The 17910-nt window shown below is 54.0% G+C and overlaps 1 protein-coding gene across 1 annotated transcript; it reads left to right on the top strand.

Annotated features, from left to right (window-relative positions):
* Window positions 1–939: 939 nt before the first annotated feature.
* HJURP (Holliday junction recognition protein) lies at window positions 940–17385 on the top strand. Its single transcript, XM_023257872.2, has 9 exons — window positions 940–1111; window positions 1454–1520; window positions 4552–4607; window positions 5875–5992; window positions 8423–8484; window positions 9810–9902; window positions 10710–10788; window positions 12948–14517; window positions 17110–17385. Exons 1-9 carry the CDS (start codon window positions 1016–1018, stop codon window positions 17147–17149), a joined length of 2181 nt encoding a protein of 726 aa, XP_023113640.2. The 5' UTR covers window positions 940–1015; the 3' UTR covers window positions 17150–17385.
* Window positions 17386–17910: the final 525 nt, after the last annotated feature.

The following is a 17910-nucleotide window of genomic DNA, read 5'->3' as shown; positions in this document are numbered from 1 at the left end:
CGAACTCACGGACCGCGAGATCGTGACCTGGCTGAAGTCGGACGCTTAACCGACTGCGCCACCCAGGCGCCCCAATCTTCTTGAATTTATTAAGACTGGTTTTGTGCCCTAACACACCATCTGTCCTAGAGAATGTTCCAGGGGCACTTGAGAAGAATGTGTATTGTTGCTTTTGGACGGAAGGTTTTGTTTGTATGTGTCCAAATCCATCTGATCTAACACTTCACGCAGGCCAATGTTTCCTTATTGATTTGCGTCTGGATGGCATATGCATTGATGTGAGTGGAATATTAAAGTCCTCTATTATTGTACTGCTGTGTCTTTCTCCCTTCAGGTCTGTTAATATTTGCTTTATGTGTTCGGGTGCTCCAATAAAAATATTTTATTTTCTATATGGATTCTATAACACTTATGGCATTTCTTCCTAAACGTATGGTCACTTTCCTCCTCCTTTTGCATTGGTAATTTGGCGGTGTCTTTCTTGGGCACCCTCCCTCCCCCGCCCCGGGGTCGTAACTGCGTGGGGCCCGGAGGGGGGCCAGGGGAGGAAACTGGCCAGGTAACATCTGGGTGAGAGAGGTCCTCACACTGACGCGAGACCCCGGCCCCCCAACAAGTCACCCAGTCATCTCAGGTGCACAACGGAGGAATCCCATAATTCCACAGGGTTCTCGAGTGGCGCTGCCGATTAACGGGAACGCAACCGGTAGCCGGTTCCACCGGGCCATCGCCCTAAGCCATGCGCGGTGGCGGACACCTCCCGCCCCCGCCACCGCCTCCTCCCCGCGGCCGGACCGGGCTCGGGTGGGGCGGGGGCAGAAACTCGGCCGCGGATTGGCCGGGAGTAAGATGCGCCACGCGTTTGAAACGCCCAATCAGCGCCCGGCCTCTCCTCGCCAGCCAATAGAAAGCCGGAAGGGCAAGCAGAGGGGGCGGGAGTCGTTATTTGAACCGGGGCGCCCAAGGGGCCGCGGTACGTCTTGCCGCTGGAGTCGGGTGTGGGTCTCTTCGAGCCATGGAGGGCGAGCCCCTGGGGGAGGACGCGCTGCTGTGGCAGCTCCGGGACAGCCGCCGCCGCTTCCAGACGCGCATGCAGCGGCTGATAGAAAAGGTAGGCCCCCCGCCCCCCAACCGGCCCGCTGGAGCCGGGGAGGCCGGGCGCGATGGGGAAGGGGGAAAACGGGGCTGGGGGCTGGGGTAAGGGTGGAGGCGGCCGAGCGCGGGGCCGAAGGTGGGGGAGCGGGGTAGGAAGGGGAGGGGAGAGGGGGTGGAGAGGAGGCAGCGGGATTGGGGGCGCTGGGGTAGACAGGGGAGGTGGTTTGGGGGCGAGAGGGAGGCAGGCGGGTTTGGGGGGGTCCTGCAGACTTCCAGCCTTGTGCTGGCGCCTCCTCAGCCGGGTCAGGGCCTCCTCGCGGCCCTAGGAGCTGAGGGGATGCCCCTTTCTCTCCCGCAGTACAACCAGCCCTTCGAGGATGCCCCGCTGGTGCAGATGTCCACGCTGACCTATGAGACACCCCAGGGTACGGAGTCATCCCCCCCTTCTGAATGTTCACAGTTCAGTGTGAACAGGATAGTGTCGTCCCAGAGTTTGAAATGCTATCCCTGCTCTCTTGTGAAAATTTTGTCCGCCTAATAAGAACTAAAACATTCCTAGCTCCCTTGAGCCTATAAATTACTTATTTTTTAAATTACCTATTAAAAACAGAATTCTGCTGATCCATAGACACACGCTGGTTAAAAATACCCCCTGTCTGACCCTGTTGGTCTGGGCCGTTTGGGATGTTTTCTGGTTTTGGGGGGGGGGGGGTTGTAATTTTTTTCTAAGTTTATTTTTGAGAGAGAGAGAGAGAGACAGAGTGCCAACAGGGGGAGGGACAGAGAGGGAGGGGAGACCCAGAATCCCAAGCAGGCTCCAGGCTCTGAGCCGTCAGCACAGAGCCCGACATGGGGCTCAGACTCACAAGCCGGGAGATCATGACCTGGGCCAAGGTCGGACACTTAACCAGCTGAGCCACCCGAGGCACCCTGTGGGCTGGTTGCTTTAACAGCCAAGGCTGTGTCTCTGTTTCTTCACCTGTCAAATGGGAAGATGGTAATAATCTACTTGATGGGGATGTTGTAAGTTACAGGAGCTCCTTGTGAAGCTCTTGGAACAAGGCCCGGCTCTTGTAATCACTCTTATTGACTACTTTTTGACCTGTTTGACCTGGAGTATTAGCTGTCCTCCTTGAGATTCTGAGTACTTGGAACTTGACCTGAATATAGGGAGAAGGAGCCATTCCGTTCAGTGGTTGATGTTGTAAGCTGACTTAAATCTCCCGGATTCTCTTTGGTAGCTGGGTGAAGAAAGTTTGCCCTGGGTGACGTCAGTTCCTCCCCCTCTGTCTTATTACCAACTCATTAGGACCTGCTAATGAAGGCAGATCTCAGATCCAGTTCTGCCCTGCATTGGACAGACAGGCACTAAAAGCTTCATAAGATCTGCTTCTGAAGTTAAATAAAGTTTTAGCTCTCTGCATTTTTAGCTGACCCAGCCACACCTTGGGTGAAAAGTTTGTGAAGACAGAAGCTAAGATAGTCCAGCTCCAGGCCTCTGTTGCTCTCTGGTCTCATCAGGCAATGACAAATCTAACCGGAAGGCAGGACCCAGGGCGGGGTAGGAATCGTTCCCAGGGTGCCATCAACAGGCTTCATTCACTATGTGCTGATGCGCTGTTTACGCAAGGAGTGGTCTGGCCACTCCACGTATCTAGAATACCACTAACTTCACTGCTGAAACTCACTTCTGACTCCGGTTTAATGAGAACAGCCTGTTAAAACGGATCCCTGAGGCCTCTGGCATCGGTGCTAGGTGCAGATTGAGTAGGTCTAACGAGCTCCCGGCTGCTGATAGTACAGTTCCTCTGTCCTGTTGCTCAGCCTGGAGAGGTACTCAGGGGAGCGCCACCGTGATTAGGGTTAGCTGACCACCCTTGTAGCATAAACTCCCGATTTAAGGCAACGCCGTAGGGTGTAGATCGGAGCTAACACTCCCACACCGATTATGACGAGGACAGGAGGGGAGGAATAGTTGTTCGCCTGTGTGGATAGCTAAGGTGTGCCCTTTGCTTCTGAGAGTCTTGTGTTTTTGATTCTCAACAGCCCTTTGGGGTAGGTGCTGTCCTTAGGATCATGGTTTCCTAGCAGAGGATGCAGCAAACAGGAAACAGCCCCATGTCACTTAGCCAAATTGGCAAAGCCTTGACCTGACAGAGCACATTTGCTCGGCTTCACTCTGTTCCAGAAAGGCCACAGGGCACAGTGGCCAGGAGCACAGAGAGTCACTCCCCTGGGTTCCCAGCCTGGCTCCACCACGTGGCTGAGCAGCCCAGGCTGGTTGCTGGACCCACTTCTTGCCTCTGTGTCTCCGTCTGGCCAGTGAACTTGGAAAGTAGGAGTTCTGTACAGGTGAGTTGTAGACATTGAATGAGGTGTACTTGGAAAGTGTTTAGAATAGAGCCTGGAGCATTGTAAGCACCGTGTGTGAACGTTTGCTAGTTTCCTCGTTGGCAACCATCTCAACCCAAGGATCCCTTCTTGTTCACTTGAATTTACCTGGGGGGCAAATGGAGGTTTAGGGAGAGATTAAGTATTCTTGCCCCGGTTCTGCTAACGAGTAAGGGGCAGGACTCCTAATCTCCGTGTTTACCCTGCGCTTAGGCTTTGTTCTAGACATCTAGATTGCCCTCAGAAAGTGCTTCCAGTCTATACATAGTATATAGATTGCTCTCAATAAATATATTTTGAGTACAGCACTTGGCACATGTGTGTTCCTTGTTTCTGCTTAACTCTGTGGCTTAATGACGGAATTGGATAATCTGCCTCCTAGGTAGGAGATTTCCATTAATGACAGATTTCTGTCTAATCTTAATTTTTTTTAAGGTTTATTTACTATTGAAAGACAGAGAGAGTCAGAGCATGAGCAGGGGAGGGGCAGAGGGAGAGAGAGACACAGAATCCGAAGCAGGCTCCAGGCTCTGAGCTGTCAGCGCAAAGCCCGACGTGGGGCTCGAACTCACGGACCGCGAGATCATGGCCTGAGCCGAAATTGGATGCTTAACTGACTGAGCCACCCAGGAGCCCCTGTCTAATCTTAATTTAAAAAAAATCTTTTAACGTTTATTTACTTTTTTGAGACAGAGACAGAGCACAAACGGGGGAGGGTCAGAGAGAGAGGGAGACACAGAATCTGAAACAGGCTCCAGGCTCTGAGCCGCCAGCACAGAGTCCGACGCGGGGCTCGAACCTACAGACCGCGAGATCATGACCTGAGCCGAAGTCGGACGCTCAACCGACTGAGCCACCCAGGCGCCCCTAATCTTAATTTTAAAAAAAAAAGACTTCCAGCCTCACAAAGATGAGAAACAACAGGTATCAGGAGCGTGGCTTGGTTTCCGTAGATTACGTCTTTCTCTGGCCCATCACGTTGGTTTTCTCTGAATGCAGACTGAACAGACACTCAGCGGTCAGGATTGTTTAAGCGGTAACTTTTCTCTCGTTTCTCTTCTGAAGGATTGAGAATTTGGGGTGGAGGACTAGTAAAGGAGAAAAACAAAGAACAAATCCAGGTATTTAATGTCCGTTTTTATTGCTGCCATGTGCCGCCGTGCGGGAATATCGATGTGAATAAAGGCATAGGTTAGCTGTGACTGCACCGAGGTCGCCACGGGGCTTCTGTTCTAGGTCTTTCTCACCTGAACTCTCCCCTTTTCCTCTAAGGATTTGCTGAGAAGTTTTTCTCCTGTTGCTCGTCAGGTAGCAGGAGGAGCCGCGTTGATGTTTAAGCCCTTTCTGCCCCGTTTCCTCTGCTGTAGGCCAAGGGGTTCTTGACAACAGCCCCACGTGCAGGGCTGGCCAGTGGGAGAAAGTTGCCCCTGCTGCTGCCCCTGCCCTTGCTCCCACCCCTGCCCCAGCCCCTGCCCCTGCCCCAGCCTTAGCTGCATCTGTGAGCTTAGTTTGTTGGGTCCTTTACAGAAAAGCCCCAACCCAGTTCCTTTGAGGAAAGAAACATGCCTCCTTTCTCTTCTGCAAGGGGAAGAGAGTAGGGAGAGGGTACAGGGTCACGCTTCTTTCCGCATGGAGCTGTTTTCCAAAACACTGTGTGGTTTCTCCCGGATGTGTCCACTGATGCTGGGGCACCTCGGCCTGTCATGTTCACGGGAGGTGCCGATACAGCCTGCCCGCCTCCTGGGAGACCCACGGAGTCTTGCTACCGTCATTTTTTTGCAGAGATGTCTAGAATTCCCTTAACGACTGCCTCCCAGCCCAGAAGCCTGTACCCCAGAACGAACACGTCAGGGTTAGGGTTCCAAGGCAAGGAACAGCAGTTCTGAAATAAAATTTCTTCCTGATTATTTGAATCACACCCATAATACGTTTGGTCGTACAAACGTTAGAAATACATACAACCATTAAAATCAACCTGACTCCTATAGTCACTGATGATATTTTCGTATAATGTAATTCCCGCCTATAATACACATATTTTTACCCCTTCTTCTTTACATACTATACACTGTGGTCATTTCTTTTCATCATCCATTGTATAATTCAGTCACACTTATTTACTTACTTATTTATTAGTTTTTATCTTTAATTTTTGAGAGAGAGAACGAGGGGAGGGACAGGGAGAGAGGAACTGGGACAGAGGATCCAAAGCAGGCCCTGCACTGACAGCCCGATGCAGGACTCAAACTCACAACCTGTACCAGAAGAGAGGCCTATGAGACCCCTGCTCTCTCATATGCTAAAGGAAGGAGTGTAGGTTTGTTACGGTGGCTTGAAATGTGTTCTCACTGAATCAAGCGTGTCTTTATCCACTTCCATGCTTTCGAGGACTCCCCGGTGAAGACTTTCGAGGATGCCCCAGACAGCAGGAGCGGCGGTGACCCCGCGGAAGCCGAAGCCCGAGGCCTGGCGCTTCCTGAGCCCAGCACACGAGTCCTGGGAGTGGGTGAGTGTCCCTGCTCTAGGAATTGGGGTCGGGAGGGACATGCGTCCCTGTGATGGCATTTAAAGCCCAGATTCCTCACGATGACTTTTTCCAAGGCTTTTTTAAAAGTGGGAGCATCTTAAAGTGCCTGTCGCTACTGTCTGCACTCCCCAAAGGAGCTGTCTTGCTGTTATGTCCGTGGCACCTACACAGAAACAGTGCTCGAGCGTTCTTGAGTAGTGGACATACGCCCTCCCATCAGTTTTTAACTTATTGCCCCCTCCGTAAAAAAATTAATGTCAAAAATATAATGAAACGCCAGATTTGCCGTGCAGGCCGTGTTTGAACTGCTGACTTTTTTTTTTTTTTTTACATTTATTCATTTTTGGGAGACAGAGAGAGAGAGCACAAGTCGCGGAGGGGCAGAGAGAGAGGGAGACACAGAATCCGAAGCAGGCTCCAGGCTCTGAGCCGTCAGCACAGAGCCCGACGCGGGGCTCGAACTCACGGACCGTGAGATCATGACCTGAGCTGAAGTCGGAAGCTTAACCGACTGAGCCCCCCCAGGTGCCCCTGAACTGCTGACTTCTACAGAACGTTTTGCTGCCCAAACCCCAACCCAGCCTGTTTTCCGGGGAGTCTGTCATCACCATCTTTCTCTCTCTGGTGTCTCTGTCTGCCCTGGATGCATCTGTTTGAACGTGCTCAGGTTCCACCTTAAGCACACGGAACAGAGTTCACGGCTCTCCCGGTCCCGTGTCCCTCTGTAGCCACCTGCCATGGGTCACTTCCCTTCTCGAACAAACTTACAGCCGATGCCCTGCTCCACTGCTACGCTCTCTTCCGCCAGTTCTGTGCAGGCTCCGGGCTCCATCGGGAAGGCGTAACTCCCCGTGGTCCCAGCCTCCCCCACTGGCGACTCCCACTGGCATTCTGTGGCTTCTATCCCATTGCCCTGTTGGTGGCGTTTGAAGCTTCTGGAAATCCTGTAATTGGCCCGTGGCCCTGTGCCTGCTGGGTTTTCTTCCTTCCCAGCCCCTCTTAACTCCCCTCTCCACTGGATGCCCTTTCTTGAGATTGGTCTGAGCCCCTCTCTCTGGTGGAACCCCCATCCCAGACCCAGTCTGCATGTGTTTACTGCCTGTCAGCCTCTCTTCTTGAAGACTTTGTCTGAACTCGGCAAATCTAAACTGGAAAGGTCCACCTAGCAGGATTCCTATTGGCTCAAGGCCTACCACCGTCTTCCCTGTACACTGAGCCAGACACCCAGCCCCTCCTGCCCTCCTCATACCCAAGACGTCCCCCTCCTGTGCCTTTGCCTCCCACCGTCCCTTGTGCGGCTCTGCCCCCGTGCCCCACCGCACCCCCACGGTACCAACCCCGCCCCTGCTGACACCTGCCATCAGAACAGACCCCCCCACTTTCACCCAAGCTGTCTACACCGGCTCTCCTCCTGGTAGCAGTTAGCCAGCTGGGTAGACAGGTTTGTAACTGGTCCTGAACCCCCATCTCCTGCCGGCCCTGACCTGCAGCCTCTGTCCGCTCTCCCCAGCCCTCGTCCGGCACCTTGCCTGCTCTAGCCGTCTGTAAAATGGGTTGAGTCCCACGGGGAAAACCGGCGGTCATTCAGGGTAGAATTAGACCTTAAGGAAGGTGTTTATTCACAGGCGTTATCTGTTGACTGGTGTTGATCGAGATTTTGGCCCCACAGATCCTTAGGTCCGTGAGTTTCTGGACCGCTCAAAATAACTAGAAATGTTTATCCTAGAGCTGCACTGTCCAGTGTGGTGGCTCCAGCCTCCTGTGGCGAGTCAGAGGAACTGAAAGTTAAATCAAATGGAAAATTTTATTTATGTGCCTCACGAGCCACACGTGGCCGGTGGCTGCCGTACCGGGCGGCAGGTAGGGAACTTTCTGCCATCACAGACTGGGACGGTGCTGGGCTAGAGCGACCCAGCTCCGAGGACCAGAAGCCACCGAAGGAGCTCAACGTGACAGAAAGCTGCTTCCCTGGCCTCTACCCCCTGAGGCGTGTTCCTGTTCTGATGCATTTGTTGCATTACTGATAATCAGGACAGCGACAGATGGCTGTGTCCTTATTAAAGGGAGCGCCCTAGAACATACTCGAGGGGTGTAAAAACTATTCTTGAGAGCAAAACGCAAGCTTTCTTTAAAATTCTTGGGGTGCCTGGGGGTTTAGTTGGTTAAGCGTCCGACTTCAGCTCAGGTCATGATCTCACGGTTCGTGAGTTCAAGCCCCGTGTCAGGCTCTGTGCTAACAGCTCAGAGTCTGGAACCTGCTCTGGATTCTGTGTCTCCCTCTCTCTCTGCCCCTCCCCCCACTCACACTCTGTCTGTCTCTCTCTCTCTCTCTCTCAAAAATAAATAAAAATTTAAAAATATTTTAATAAGTAAAATTCTGATTGAGATTTCCTTTTTTTTTGCTTTTAGATTCAAAAAGCGGTGATGATGCGTCTTTGTGTCCGGAAGATGTAGCTGCTGGGACCTTCATGGTAAGACCTGCCCTTTGTGACGAAGGGACCGAGCCAGGGCTTGGGGTGCGTGTGTGTGTCCTCATTTCCGGTGTCTTTTTTGAAATCCTCTTGGGAGGCTCACCCTTTGCTGACACCACCCCTCCCGTCTCTGGTCCTCCCTTCACATCCCTCAAGGCAGCAGGGGCCTCCTTCCAGCTGGCGCGTGGCAGCCCTTACCGCCCCCGGTTCAAGCCGGATTTCCTGAACTCACATATATGTCGGGTGGTGTTCCCTGTGCAGACGGAACAGTCACAGTTCACGGTGTGCCCAGTACCCTTGATCGAGCACGCTGTGTTGAAAGTTAGGCTCTAAGTTGGTCTTTGCCCGAAGAGACAATGTCATAAGGAAGGTGTTTCTAGGAAGTATTTCCAGGTCAGCCCTTGGAAGCCCATTTAGTCCACGAGGTCACGAGATCAGGCCATTGTTCGGTGTCTCCCAGGGTGCCCCCGTGGTCCCGGGAACCACCTGTCTCCTCTTCCCCCGACTGGGTCTCATCTCCCCTTCCTTCCAGTGGGATGCACGGGAACACACAAAGAACGCAGTCTGCTGGGGGGTCTTTCCTGGCCCCAGGGTCAGACGCTAGAATGGCTGTTGTGTGTGGCTTTTCTCGAAAACTGCTCTTTTTGTGAAGAATTTGCCCAAACACCCAATGTGTGACCTGTGGCGTCTAACTAAATAAGGTAGTGACAGGGGTCCGGGGGGAAGGCTGTACGTTTTGGAGCATTATGGGGGGGGGGGGGCGGTGGTGCAGGGCTAGGTGGCCCCAGATGTAAAGAACTTCCTGAACAGTGTGCGTGTGTGTTATCCCTGGTCTGCAGCCACTGAGGTGCAGAGAGTGAGGGTCAAGAGCCCCCTGTCCCCAGGGCGTGGGCAGGAAGGGAATGGGGGGCCTGCCTCCTGAGCCAGAGTGCTGAATGTCCTTTCCTGTGAGCACACTGATTGGGACTAATTCTAATAATTGAGTCCTGAACTCACCCAAGAATATTCAGATGGTTTTAAACTGTTTCCTAGCAATGCCATCACACACCTCCCAACAGGCTTATGAGGGTGATTTTTGTGTTTTGGGGGGTTTTTTGTCTTTTTACTTTGGGATTGTTGCCACTGGATGAATTGTCTAAAGTTGGGTTTCTGGGTCAGGTGGATTTTCAGAGGGGCGGGCCCACTTTGCACCGCTAACAGCGAGGAGTGAAAACTGACTTCGAGGGGCTTCATTTACCCACGTGTAATTAGTGAACTTGCTCGAGAATCTGAGAGCTCATCCGGACCCAAAAGCTCTCAAGAACACTGATTCTCTCTTGTGTCAGCCTGCAGAGCCCTGGAGCCCTTTGAAAAATGAGTTACGAAGGAAGTACTTGACCCAAGTGGATGTATTGCTACAGGATGAAGGGTGTTTAGAGGTAATGTGTTTCCCAGGACGTGTCTCCATATGATTGAATCATAACCTAGCGATACACCGAGGTGGGTTAATCAGGTTTTTGTTCGCTCTCCGTGGAGCCTGTAAGGAGCCTTTGGAGCAATTGCTTCCCAACCGTTTCTCTCCCAGGCTTGCGGACGGACGCTCGCCTTGCGGGGGCGGTCGAGGAAACCCGGGGGGTGCGCCCTCCGTCGCCCACTGTTCTGGGAGGGGCGCTCACAGAAACGTAGGGGGCCCCACCCTCTGGGGAAGGATTGCTCCCACCGCCCCACTTCTCCCCATTTCCACCCTGTACACGGTCACCTTGCTGTGGAGCGCGCGGGGCTCCCAGAGCGTGACCGACAGAGCAAGGGTGCCAACCCTAGTTTCTGTCACGTCTTCCCATAAAGAAAACATCTTCATGTCACATAAGTAGGAGGTACTCGTGGGATGACTGACTACTTTATCTCAAAGGCAGCAAACAGGAGCATAGACGTTTCCTTACTGTGCTGCTGACCGGCGAGGACGCTGGGTCTGAGGCCTGTTGATTTGGTGGGGGTACCGGGAACGGCTTTTCCCTTTAACCTGGAGCAGCAGGAGGGCATGGGGGGGGGGGGTAGCCTGGAGGTCACGTGGGCCAAGCTCCCAGAGTTTACTAAGACACCTCCCCCCACCATTGCCGGAGGCCGCGGCCGCTGCGTCGGGGAGGAGCAGCCGACCTCACCGACCCGCGGGGCTCGGCACCGCGACGGGGGGGCGTCTGAGGGCGCCCAGAGTCGACACGTGTTCACATCGCCGGCTTCGTTTTCAGTGTACTGGTGACGGAGGTGGAGAGGACGCACGCGTGACACTGAGCCCTCCCCTGGCCTCGCCTGCCGGGCCTGCCCCTGGTAAGTGCGACGCAGAAACTGCGTGAACCGCCTCCCGATCGCTGTTGGCAGGGTCGCGGCGCCCCTACCGCTGGGCACCCTCTCGTGTGCTTGACATAGACTGTTCGAGACACCAGCACCTAACAGGCGAAACCTCCTGTGTAGTCGGCAAACTGCTTGTTTCCCCTGGGACTCCAGCGCGCTAATTGCTGGTTAGCTCTTCAGCTCAACCTACTGCGGTGAAAGTTTTTGACTCTCCGGAAACACAGGATTCCTACGCCCTCCGCTCGCGTTTATTTGACAGTCGACCTGTTGTCGCAGTTGCCTCTCCGTCCCCTGCACACCCAGCGCCCACGCACACGCACCCAGCACCCCCGCACGTGCACACACACGCACACACGGACATACGCACACCGTGCACGTCATCTGCAGTCACATACGTGTTCTCCTTAAGTGCTTGCAGGTCTCCTAGGCCCAGGGACGCGGCTGCGGCGGGCGGGGCACATGCCAGGGCCTAGTCGTTTCCCGCACCGCAGTCCAGAAAGCTCCTCGCCGAGCTCTGTCTCTGTGGGCACCTTCCTATCACGACTTTCCCGAGTAGTCCCGGCCGCCGGTAGTGTTGCAGCACGTCCCTCAATTTACTTCTCTGGTGGTTTCCTCTAAGGTTAAGTGCATGTTAAACACTTTTGGCAAAAATGCTGCCCAGGCGACGGTGTGTTCTCTCAGGACATCACGTCACTCTGTCCCGTTGTTGGTGACGCATGAGCCTGGCCACTTAGCTAAGGAAGGACCCGCTAGGTTTCTCACTACAGAAGTGCCCTCTCCTTGGCATCGTCTGCGGGTGCCCGTCACCTGGGTCCCCGCAAACCCCACCCCGAGGCTTCGGCGCCAGGCCACGACTCCCGCCTGCGTCCCCGCCCGCAAACCCTTCCCTGGCTTGGCCGTTCCTTCCGTGTGCGCCTGTTGGCATCCTTCCGTAAGCAAACGCCGAGTCCCTTCGTGCCCTAATTCTGTTCCTTCCTTTATCCCCACATGCTTTCACTTTTTAAAAACAATTTTTTTCTAGAATCAATAAGAACCCCTGGGCTTTTTTTTTTTTTTTTAATTCACATATTAGTAGCCACTGATGCCCAGTTGTCCCAGATCAGCCTGCAGGAGCCCTTCGTGCTGGCTTCCCTGACCTCTGGCCTGCCTGTCCTGTCTGTTTTTGAGCACTTTGTCCCCCCACCATGACCTTGACCCCACAGGTGTTGCCAGCACCAAAGTCCTGCGCTCATTAGGTTCGTCGTGCAGTGCGGACTGATTTCGGAACCACGGCCCCTGCTGCCACATGCTTGCCAGTCTGCTGAAGAAGGTTCAGGAGTCCTGAGCAGCTCTTGGATGCTCAGACAGTATCCCACCAAGGGTGCACGTTCAGAGGATTGTGTTCAAAGTCACTCAGATCCTTTTTTCTCTTTCCGTTGTCATCACTTCGATACGCACTTGGGTTCTTTTTTTTTCTCTTTTCTTTTTTTTTTCTATTCACTTCTAGAGTTCTCCTTATCCTTGTTGGTTTAATTTAATTTATTTATTTAAATTTTTTTTTAACATTTATTAATTTTTGAGAGAAAGAGACAGAGCATGAGGGGGATAGGGACAGAGAGAGAGGGATACAAAATCGGAAGCAGGCTCCAAGCTCCGAGCTGTCAGCACAGAGCCCGACATGGGGCTTGAACTCACAAACCGTGAGATCATGACCTGAGCTGAAGTTGGACGCTCCATCGACTGAGCCACCCAGGCGCCCCGGTTTAATTTTATTTTTTTTAATCTATAAAACATTTAACATGGTGTGAAGGTCAAAGCTGTACGAAGAGGCATATTCAGGAGTCCTCTGCCTCCGTCACCTGTCCCCACAGGTAATCGGCGTAATTGTTGGGTTTCTAATTAGACTTTGAAAGGGCATCCAACGTGTAAACCATCACACGGGGGAGGAAGACCCCTTTGGGGAAGCTGGGGTGGAAAGTTGGAATTAGAGTTTGATAACTAGAAAGAAATCTCGGAGGAGAATCTATTCTCACGTTTTCGTGGAGTTTTTTCTCTTGTTCTTTGAATTGTCATCACGATCCACCCTTTTCGTTCTGTGGTCTCTGCAGATGGACCGTCTTGAACGGTAACACTTTACTCTGTGTGTTTCCCTCCAGGACGCCGTGGCCGTGTGTCCGGAGAGAGCCCTGGTGGCCCAGTGAAGCCGGCTTCACGCCCCTGCTCAGCAGACCTGGCCGTGGTGCCTAGAAGTGACAGTGTCTCGTTACAAGGGACCGGGGGGCACAGCTTCTCAAGCAGCCTGTCCTTCGAGCCCGACGACATCTGTGACGTGACCATCAGCGACCTGTACGCGGGCATGCTGCACTCAATGAGCCTGCTGCTGAGCGCAAAGCCGTCCTGTATCATCTCCACCAAAACCTCGTTTGTCCTTCACAACTGGAGCTCGAGGAGGAGATGCTCCAGGAGCAGAGTGAACAGGACTCATTGCCGAGGCGGCAGGCGCCCTCACAGGGCTTCCCAGGAGAGGCTCCCAGTCCGTGCCGGGCCAGGGAGGGACAGGGGCGCCTTAAGAGATTGCGAGAACGTACTGGACGCCTCTGGCCAGAAGACGGGCTTAAAACTGGACAAGGCTTTTCTCGAAGTAAACAAATCCCAAGTCCTTAAATGGGGTCCCAGTTGGAAAGAGTTTAAGGAGTTAAGGAGTTTAACACCCCAGGGGCGTTCTTTGTTGCCTTATGGAGACTCCCGTGCAGTGTGTCATCTGGATCAGAAGAATAGATACAAGGCCTTAAAATGGTTAATTTCCCCTGTAAAAATCGTTTCCAGACCAAGAATACTCCCAGGCAAGCGAGGGAATCATTACAGGGAAATTGAAATCAGATTTGATAAGCTTCATCAGGAGTATTGCCCCAGTCCCCGGAAGCAGCCCGTCCTGACTTCCCTCCCGGAATCCTCGGCCGTGGACGTGTACAGGGGTGGTCCAGCGAGCCCTCGTGGCCCCCGGGGCTTCGAAACCCGCAGGCTCAGTGGAACTTTCGGCACAGCAGAAGCTAAGAGGTTCAATGAGGCCTTTGAAGAGCTGGGCGATCGAGCCAGGGGAGCAGGGAGATGCCTGCAGAGAAGGGGTTCCCCTCCCCCGCTTCCAGAGACCAGCCCCGTGCAGGGCCCACGCCGCTCTGAGCAGACACTCCTTTTTCAGGGAAACAATAGTCTTGGAACACTTAGAAAGTCCGCCTCACCCAACAGACCTACTTCAGTAGCAGGGGTGCAGCCTCTAAGCTGTGGCCGAGATCGTTACAAGGAAATCAAAGAAAAATTTGACAAGCTTCATCAAAAGTATTGCCAACAATCGCCTCCGCGGACGAAGGCACTTTTACGCGTTGGAGCATGTCCAGATAAAGCAAGTTTGGAAGTTCGGTATCAGAGAGGCACCTTAGGAAAATTAAACCCAGACTCTGGCTTCCAAAGTCCCCCAAAGCTGTCGGCGTCACCCCAGCAGAGTATAGAACGTCCACTGCGCTTAACCGCCACCGAGGCTCAGCCATTAACATGCCTTGTGCTCACTGCCGCTAGGGGCCTTCGGTCCCCTCCAAAGAGACGCCGATTATCAGATTCTGTGCTGTGTGGACGGTGGGCCAGTTCCCAGGATTCCTCGAGAGTGGTGGGCCAGCCCATCCCAAGGCCGGGGGAGAGGTCGTCTCCTCACAGCCCAGCTGAGAAAAAAAGGTGCGTTCCCGTTCGTTGAATGTCGGTGTTTTACGACAGGATGCTTCTGTGTTCGTTTTCCAAACCCTCTCCCAGATTCTTTTCCTTCCGCTGAAATCAGCATGTCGATCAAGCACATGTCCCTGTGTGAGATGCATCATGGTGGGGCTGGACATGTCCTTACAGGGAATGTTTTACACGTTTTCCCCTGGGATGCATTTAGGGGACTTCTCTGAAAAGCCTCAGGAGGGCTCGGTCTGTCCTTGTCACACTGTCGTTCCCGACCTCTCCTGGTCTCACTCAGAAAACAGCTGTCGTAGAGCAGAACTGATCTGGAGGCAGTGCCTTTCCTTGTACTTCTGGATTCCCTAGTGGGTCCGGAGCGGGGGCGGCCCGCCGGGGCCACGGTATCCGTGCTGGGCTTTGAGGTGCACCTGGGCCGTCCCACCTCGGCCTACACTTGCGTTTGCACAGATCACCGAGGTCAGGTTTGCACGTACGAGCGCCACTCTGCTTTCTCCAGTGGCGGTGAGGTGGGACGGGTCACCGCGGGCTGTTAGACTTCATCTCGTGAGCTCCGGGCCTTCCGGCGTGCACTTGGTGGGTCTGCGAGCCGGGGTCCCGGACGATGCGGCTCTTCTGACGGGTGCACGTGTGGGGTTTAATGCATTGGTGGTGAGGTTTCCTCTCCCCTCCTCACCCCGTGCGGATGGCCGGCCCCCTCGGCGGTCGTTCAGATGGGCCTCCTCTGCCCTGAGTGTCCGTGTTCTCCTTTTCCACCTGTGCCTGTTTGTCCTGTGACCCATCCCAGGGGACAGTGCGTTCCTCTCCCAGATGAGCCCCGATGAGCCCTGAGTTGTCACTGTCCCCGCCCCTCAGTGACCCCATTGCTCCTGCCCTGCCTTTGCCCACTCGCGCTTCTCAGTGTTCAGACCCACGTGGCTCCCCTCTCGGCAGGTATTTCCAAAAACCGCGGGTGCTTTGGCTACAAATGGGGCTGGGTGAGGAAGACGCACCCCCCCCCCCCCGCCCCCGAATGAGCCCAGGAAGCCGGCATTGAAGCTGGCTGACCGCTTCATCAAGGTCAGAATCATGGTCCGTTCCTTTGTCCTCTCGCTTCCGCGGTCTTCGGCTGCCCCTGTTTTCTCAGCCTGCAGTCTGGCTCCGCAGGCACCACACGTCCTGTGGCCCTAACTACGAGGTAGCCTTCGTCAGGTGAAGCGGACCCGCCTTGTAATTGGTCTTTCTGGTCAAGGATTGAGGTCAGGGACCTCGGGTGAGGCCCAATGTGGAGCTGGAGCAAAGTGGGGAGTCTCCCAGACCGGGAGAGCGGCCTGCGCCCCAGGAGGCCCCGCCGAGGGCCGAGTCGTCTGTCTGCCGGGTGGCTGGCTCTTCCCCTTTTGTCCGGGCCTCGGGCTCCTTGCCTGCGCCCGTCTCGGGCCAGGCCACCTGCAGGGCAGCGCGGAGCCCCATTCCGAGTCCTGTGGGGTTGAGGCTTTCGGGGACCGTGGCAGGCACTTGGGGGGCACCTGACCTTCCTTCTCAGCTGAGAGGGGGTTGGTTTTCACCGAAGGCAGCTCCTCAAGTGAGAGCCGTGCCCGAGGTGGCCCAGCCCCGACCTGTCAGAGCGCCCTTGTCCCTCCGGCCCTGCTTGTCTAGGCCTGCACCCGCTCACACGCACCCTCCTGACCTGTTCTCTACGTGTTGTGCCCCTCGGGCTCACCTCTGTGGCTTTCCCACCTTGTCCCCAGGTTTGCCGGCAGGTCAGCTGCCCGCTGGCCCGGCCAGTGCAGCGGGGTCACTGCCCCCACCTCTTGTGCCTCAGCTGCACCCGACCCCTGCTTCCCACCTCGGGAACCACCCCCCCCCCCCGCCCCGCCTCTCATTCACCTGCCCATCAAGGGCCACATGGAGCAGACACCAAGGTCACGGCCATGAGCCATGCCTTGTGTGCCCAGCAGTGAAGCACGGGGAGAACTCAGCCCTCCGTGGGGTCCTCCCGGCTCCCCTGGAATTTGATAAGTCGCGGTGGCCGCCCCCGGGGGCCTTTCGCAGTTCCGTCTGAACCCGTGATACATACTTCACCATTTCCATATTTTTCTTCTCTCCCTACTTAAATCATAAATGTCTTAAGGGAAGGGACCACATCTTCCTGAGCTGTGACTACAGAAGGAATTTGAATGGCTAACGTGTGAGTGCTTTCTGTGTGGAACCTTCTTTACACCCGTCTGCCTTAACCCGCCCAGGAACCCTCTGATGAGATCGCTGTCAGGCAGCAGGCAGGTTCTGTGTCTTAGGTTACAAATAAGCGAATGTAGCTGAAGCCTCAGGACTCCTGAGTCCACACTCACATTCGAGGCTGGGCCAGGATTTGAAGCCAGTGGGCGTAACGACTGGCTCACCCGCCTGCCCAGGGGCATTGCCTTCGGGTGGGTCTTTACCTCCCTTACGCTGTTTATTCAGTGTGGTGGCATTTTCTCTAGTGGACCCACCAATATTTACATGTAGGCAGTGGAATAAATATAAAACAGTCCAGCTTTCGGTGGCTTGGGAATTCTAGTGGAATTGTACTGAAATCATTTCCCTTGTCACTTTTTTTTTCTTTTTCTAAAGGAAAGAACAACACGTCTGTCAAGATGGAAGAGAAAAGTGATTTTGTATTCGAAAAATTCAAAGCTGGAGAAGTATATAGCCAACTTCTTTTAGACTTTTGTCCCTCTTCTCCTTTACGTGTGTGAGTTTTTTGTTTTTTGTTTTAATCCTCAAGAATATGTGAGACTTGGCTTCACTTCCCTGCCCTTCAAAGCAAATTTCCGTGAAATTGGTCCCACTGAAATGACTCTGAGTTCTCGGTATCGAAATTATTTGAATAAAGTTGCTCAATTAAAAGTTTTCGTGTGATCCTTTATAGACCTGTTTTCCTCATGTGTTTTTTATTTTATTTTTTAAAAAATTTTTTTTCAACGTTTTTATTTATTTTTGGGACAAGAGAGACAGAGCATGAACGGGGGAGGGGCAGAGAGAGAGGGAGACACAGAATCGGAAACAGGCTCCAGGCTCTGAGCCATCAGCCCAGAGCCTGACGCGGGGCTCGAACTCACAGACCGCGAGATCGTGACCTGGCTGAAGTCGGACGCTTAACCGACTGCGCCACCCAGGCGCCCCTCATGTGTTCTTTTTAAACTGTAGACACGTCCTGAGAATGCTCTTTATTCCCCGTAGGTAGAGAGCAGCGTTTGCCCCGATACCCGTGTGAGCCCTGGAGACGATGGCCCTCGCGGAAAGAGCTGCCACGGTTTAGGTTCAGAACCAAGGACCTGCTCTCTCCCGTATGAGGAGGGAGCAAGTTGAAAGTAGCTCACCCATGACGGGCCATTCCTAACCTCTTCATGTTTTTAGCCGAAATCGTGCTGT

This window comes from Felis catus, chromosome C1 (genome assembly GCF_018350175.1).
Source record: "Felis catus isolate Fca126 chromosome C1, F.catus_Fca126_mat1.0, whole genome shotgun sequence".
Lineage (NCBI taxonomy): Eukaryota > Metazoa > Chordata > Mammalia > Carnivora > Felidae > Felis > Felis catus.
This window is presented reverse-complemented; position numbering and strand designations above follow the sequence as displayed.

What these genes read in the sequence shown, in the direction of transcription:
- HJURP (XM_023257872.2), top strand. Translation starts at nt 1,016, where the DNA reads ATGGAGGGCGAGCCCCTGGGGGAGGACGCGCTGCTGTGGCAGCTCCGG. An exon ending in TGCAGCGGCTGATAGAAAAG is followed by an intron (nt 1,112 to 1,453) that starts GTAGGCCCCCCG and finishes TCTCTCCCGCAG; the next exon opens with TACAACCAGCCCTTCGAGGA. An exon ending in AGCCCAGCTGAGAAAAAAAG is followed by an intron (nt 14,518 to 17,109) that starts GTGCGTTCCCGT and finishes CTTTTTCTAAAG; the next exon opens with GAAAGAACAACACGTCTGTC.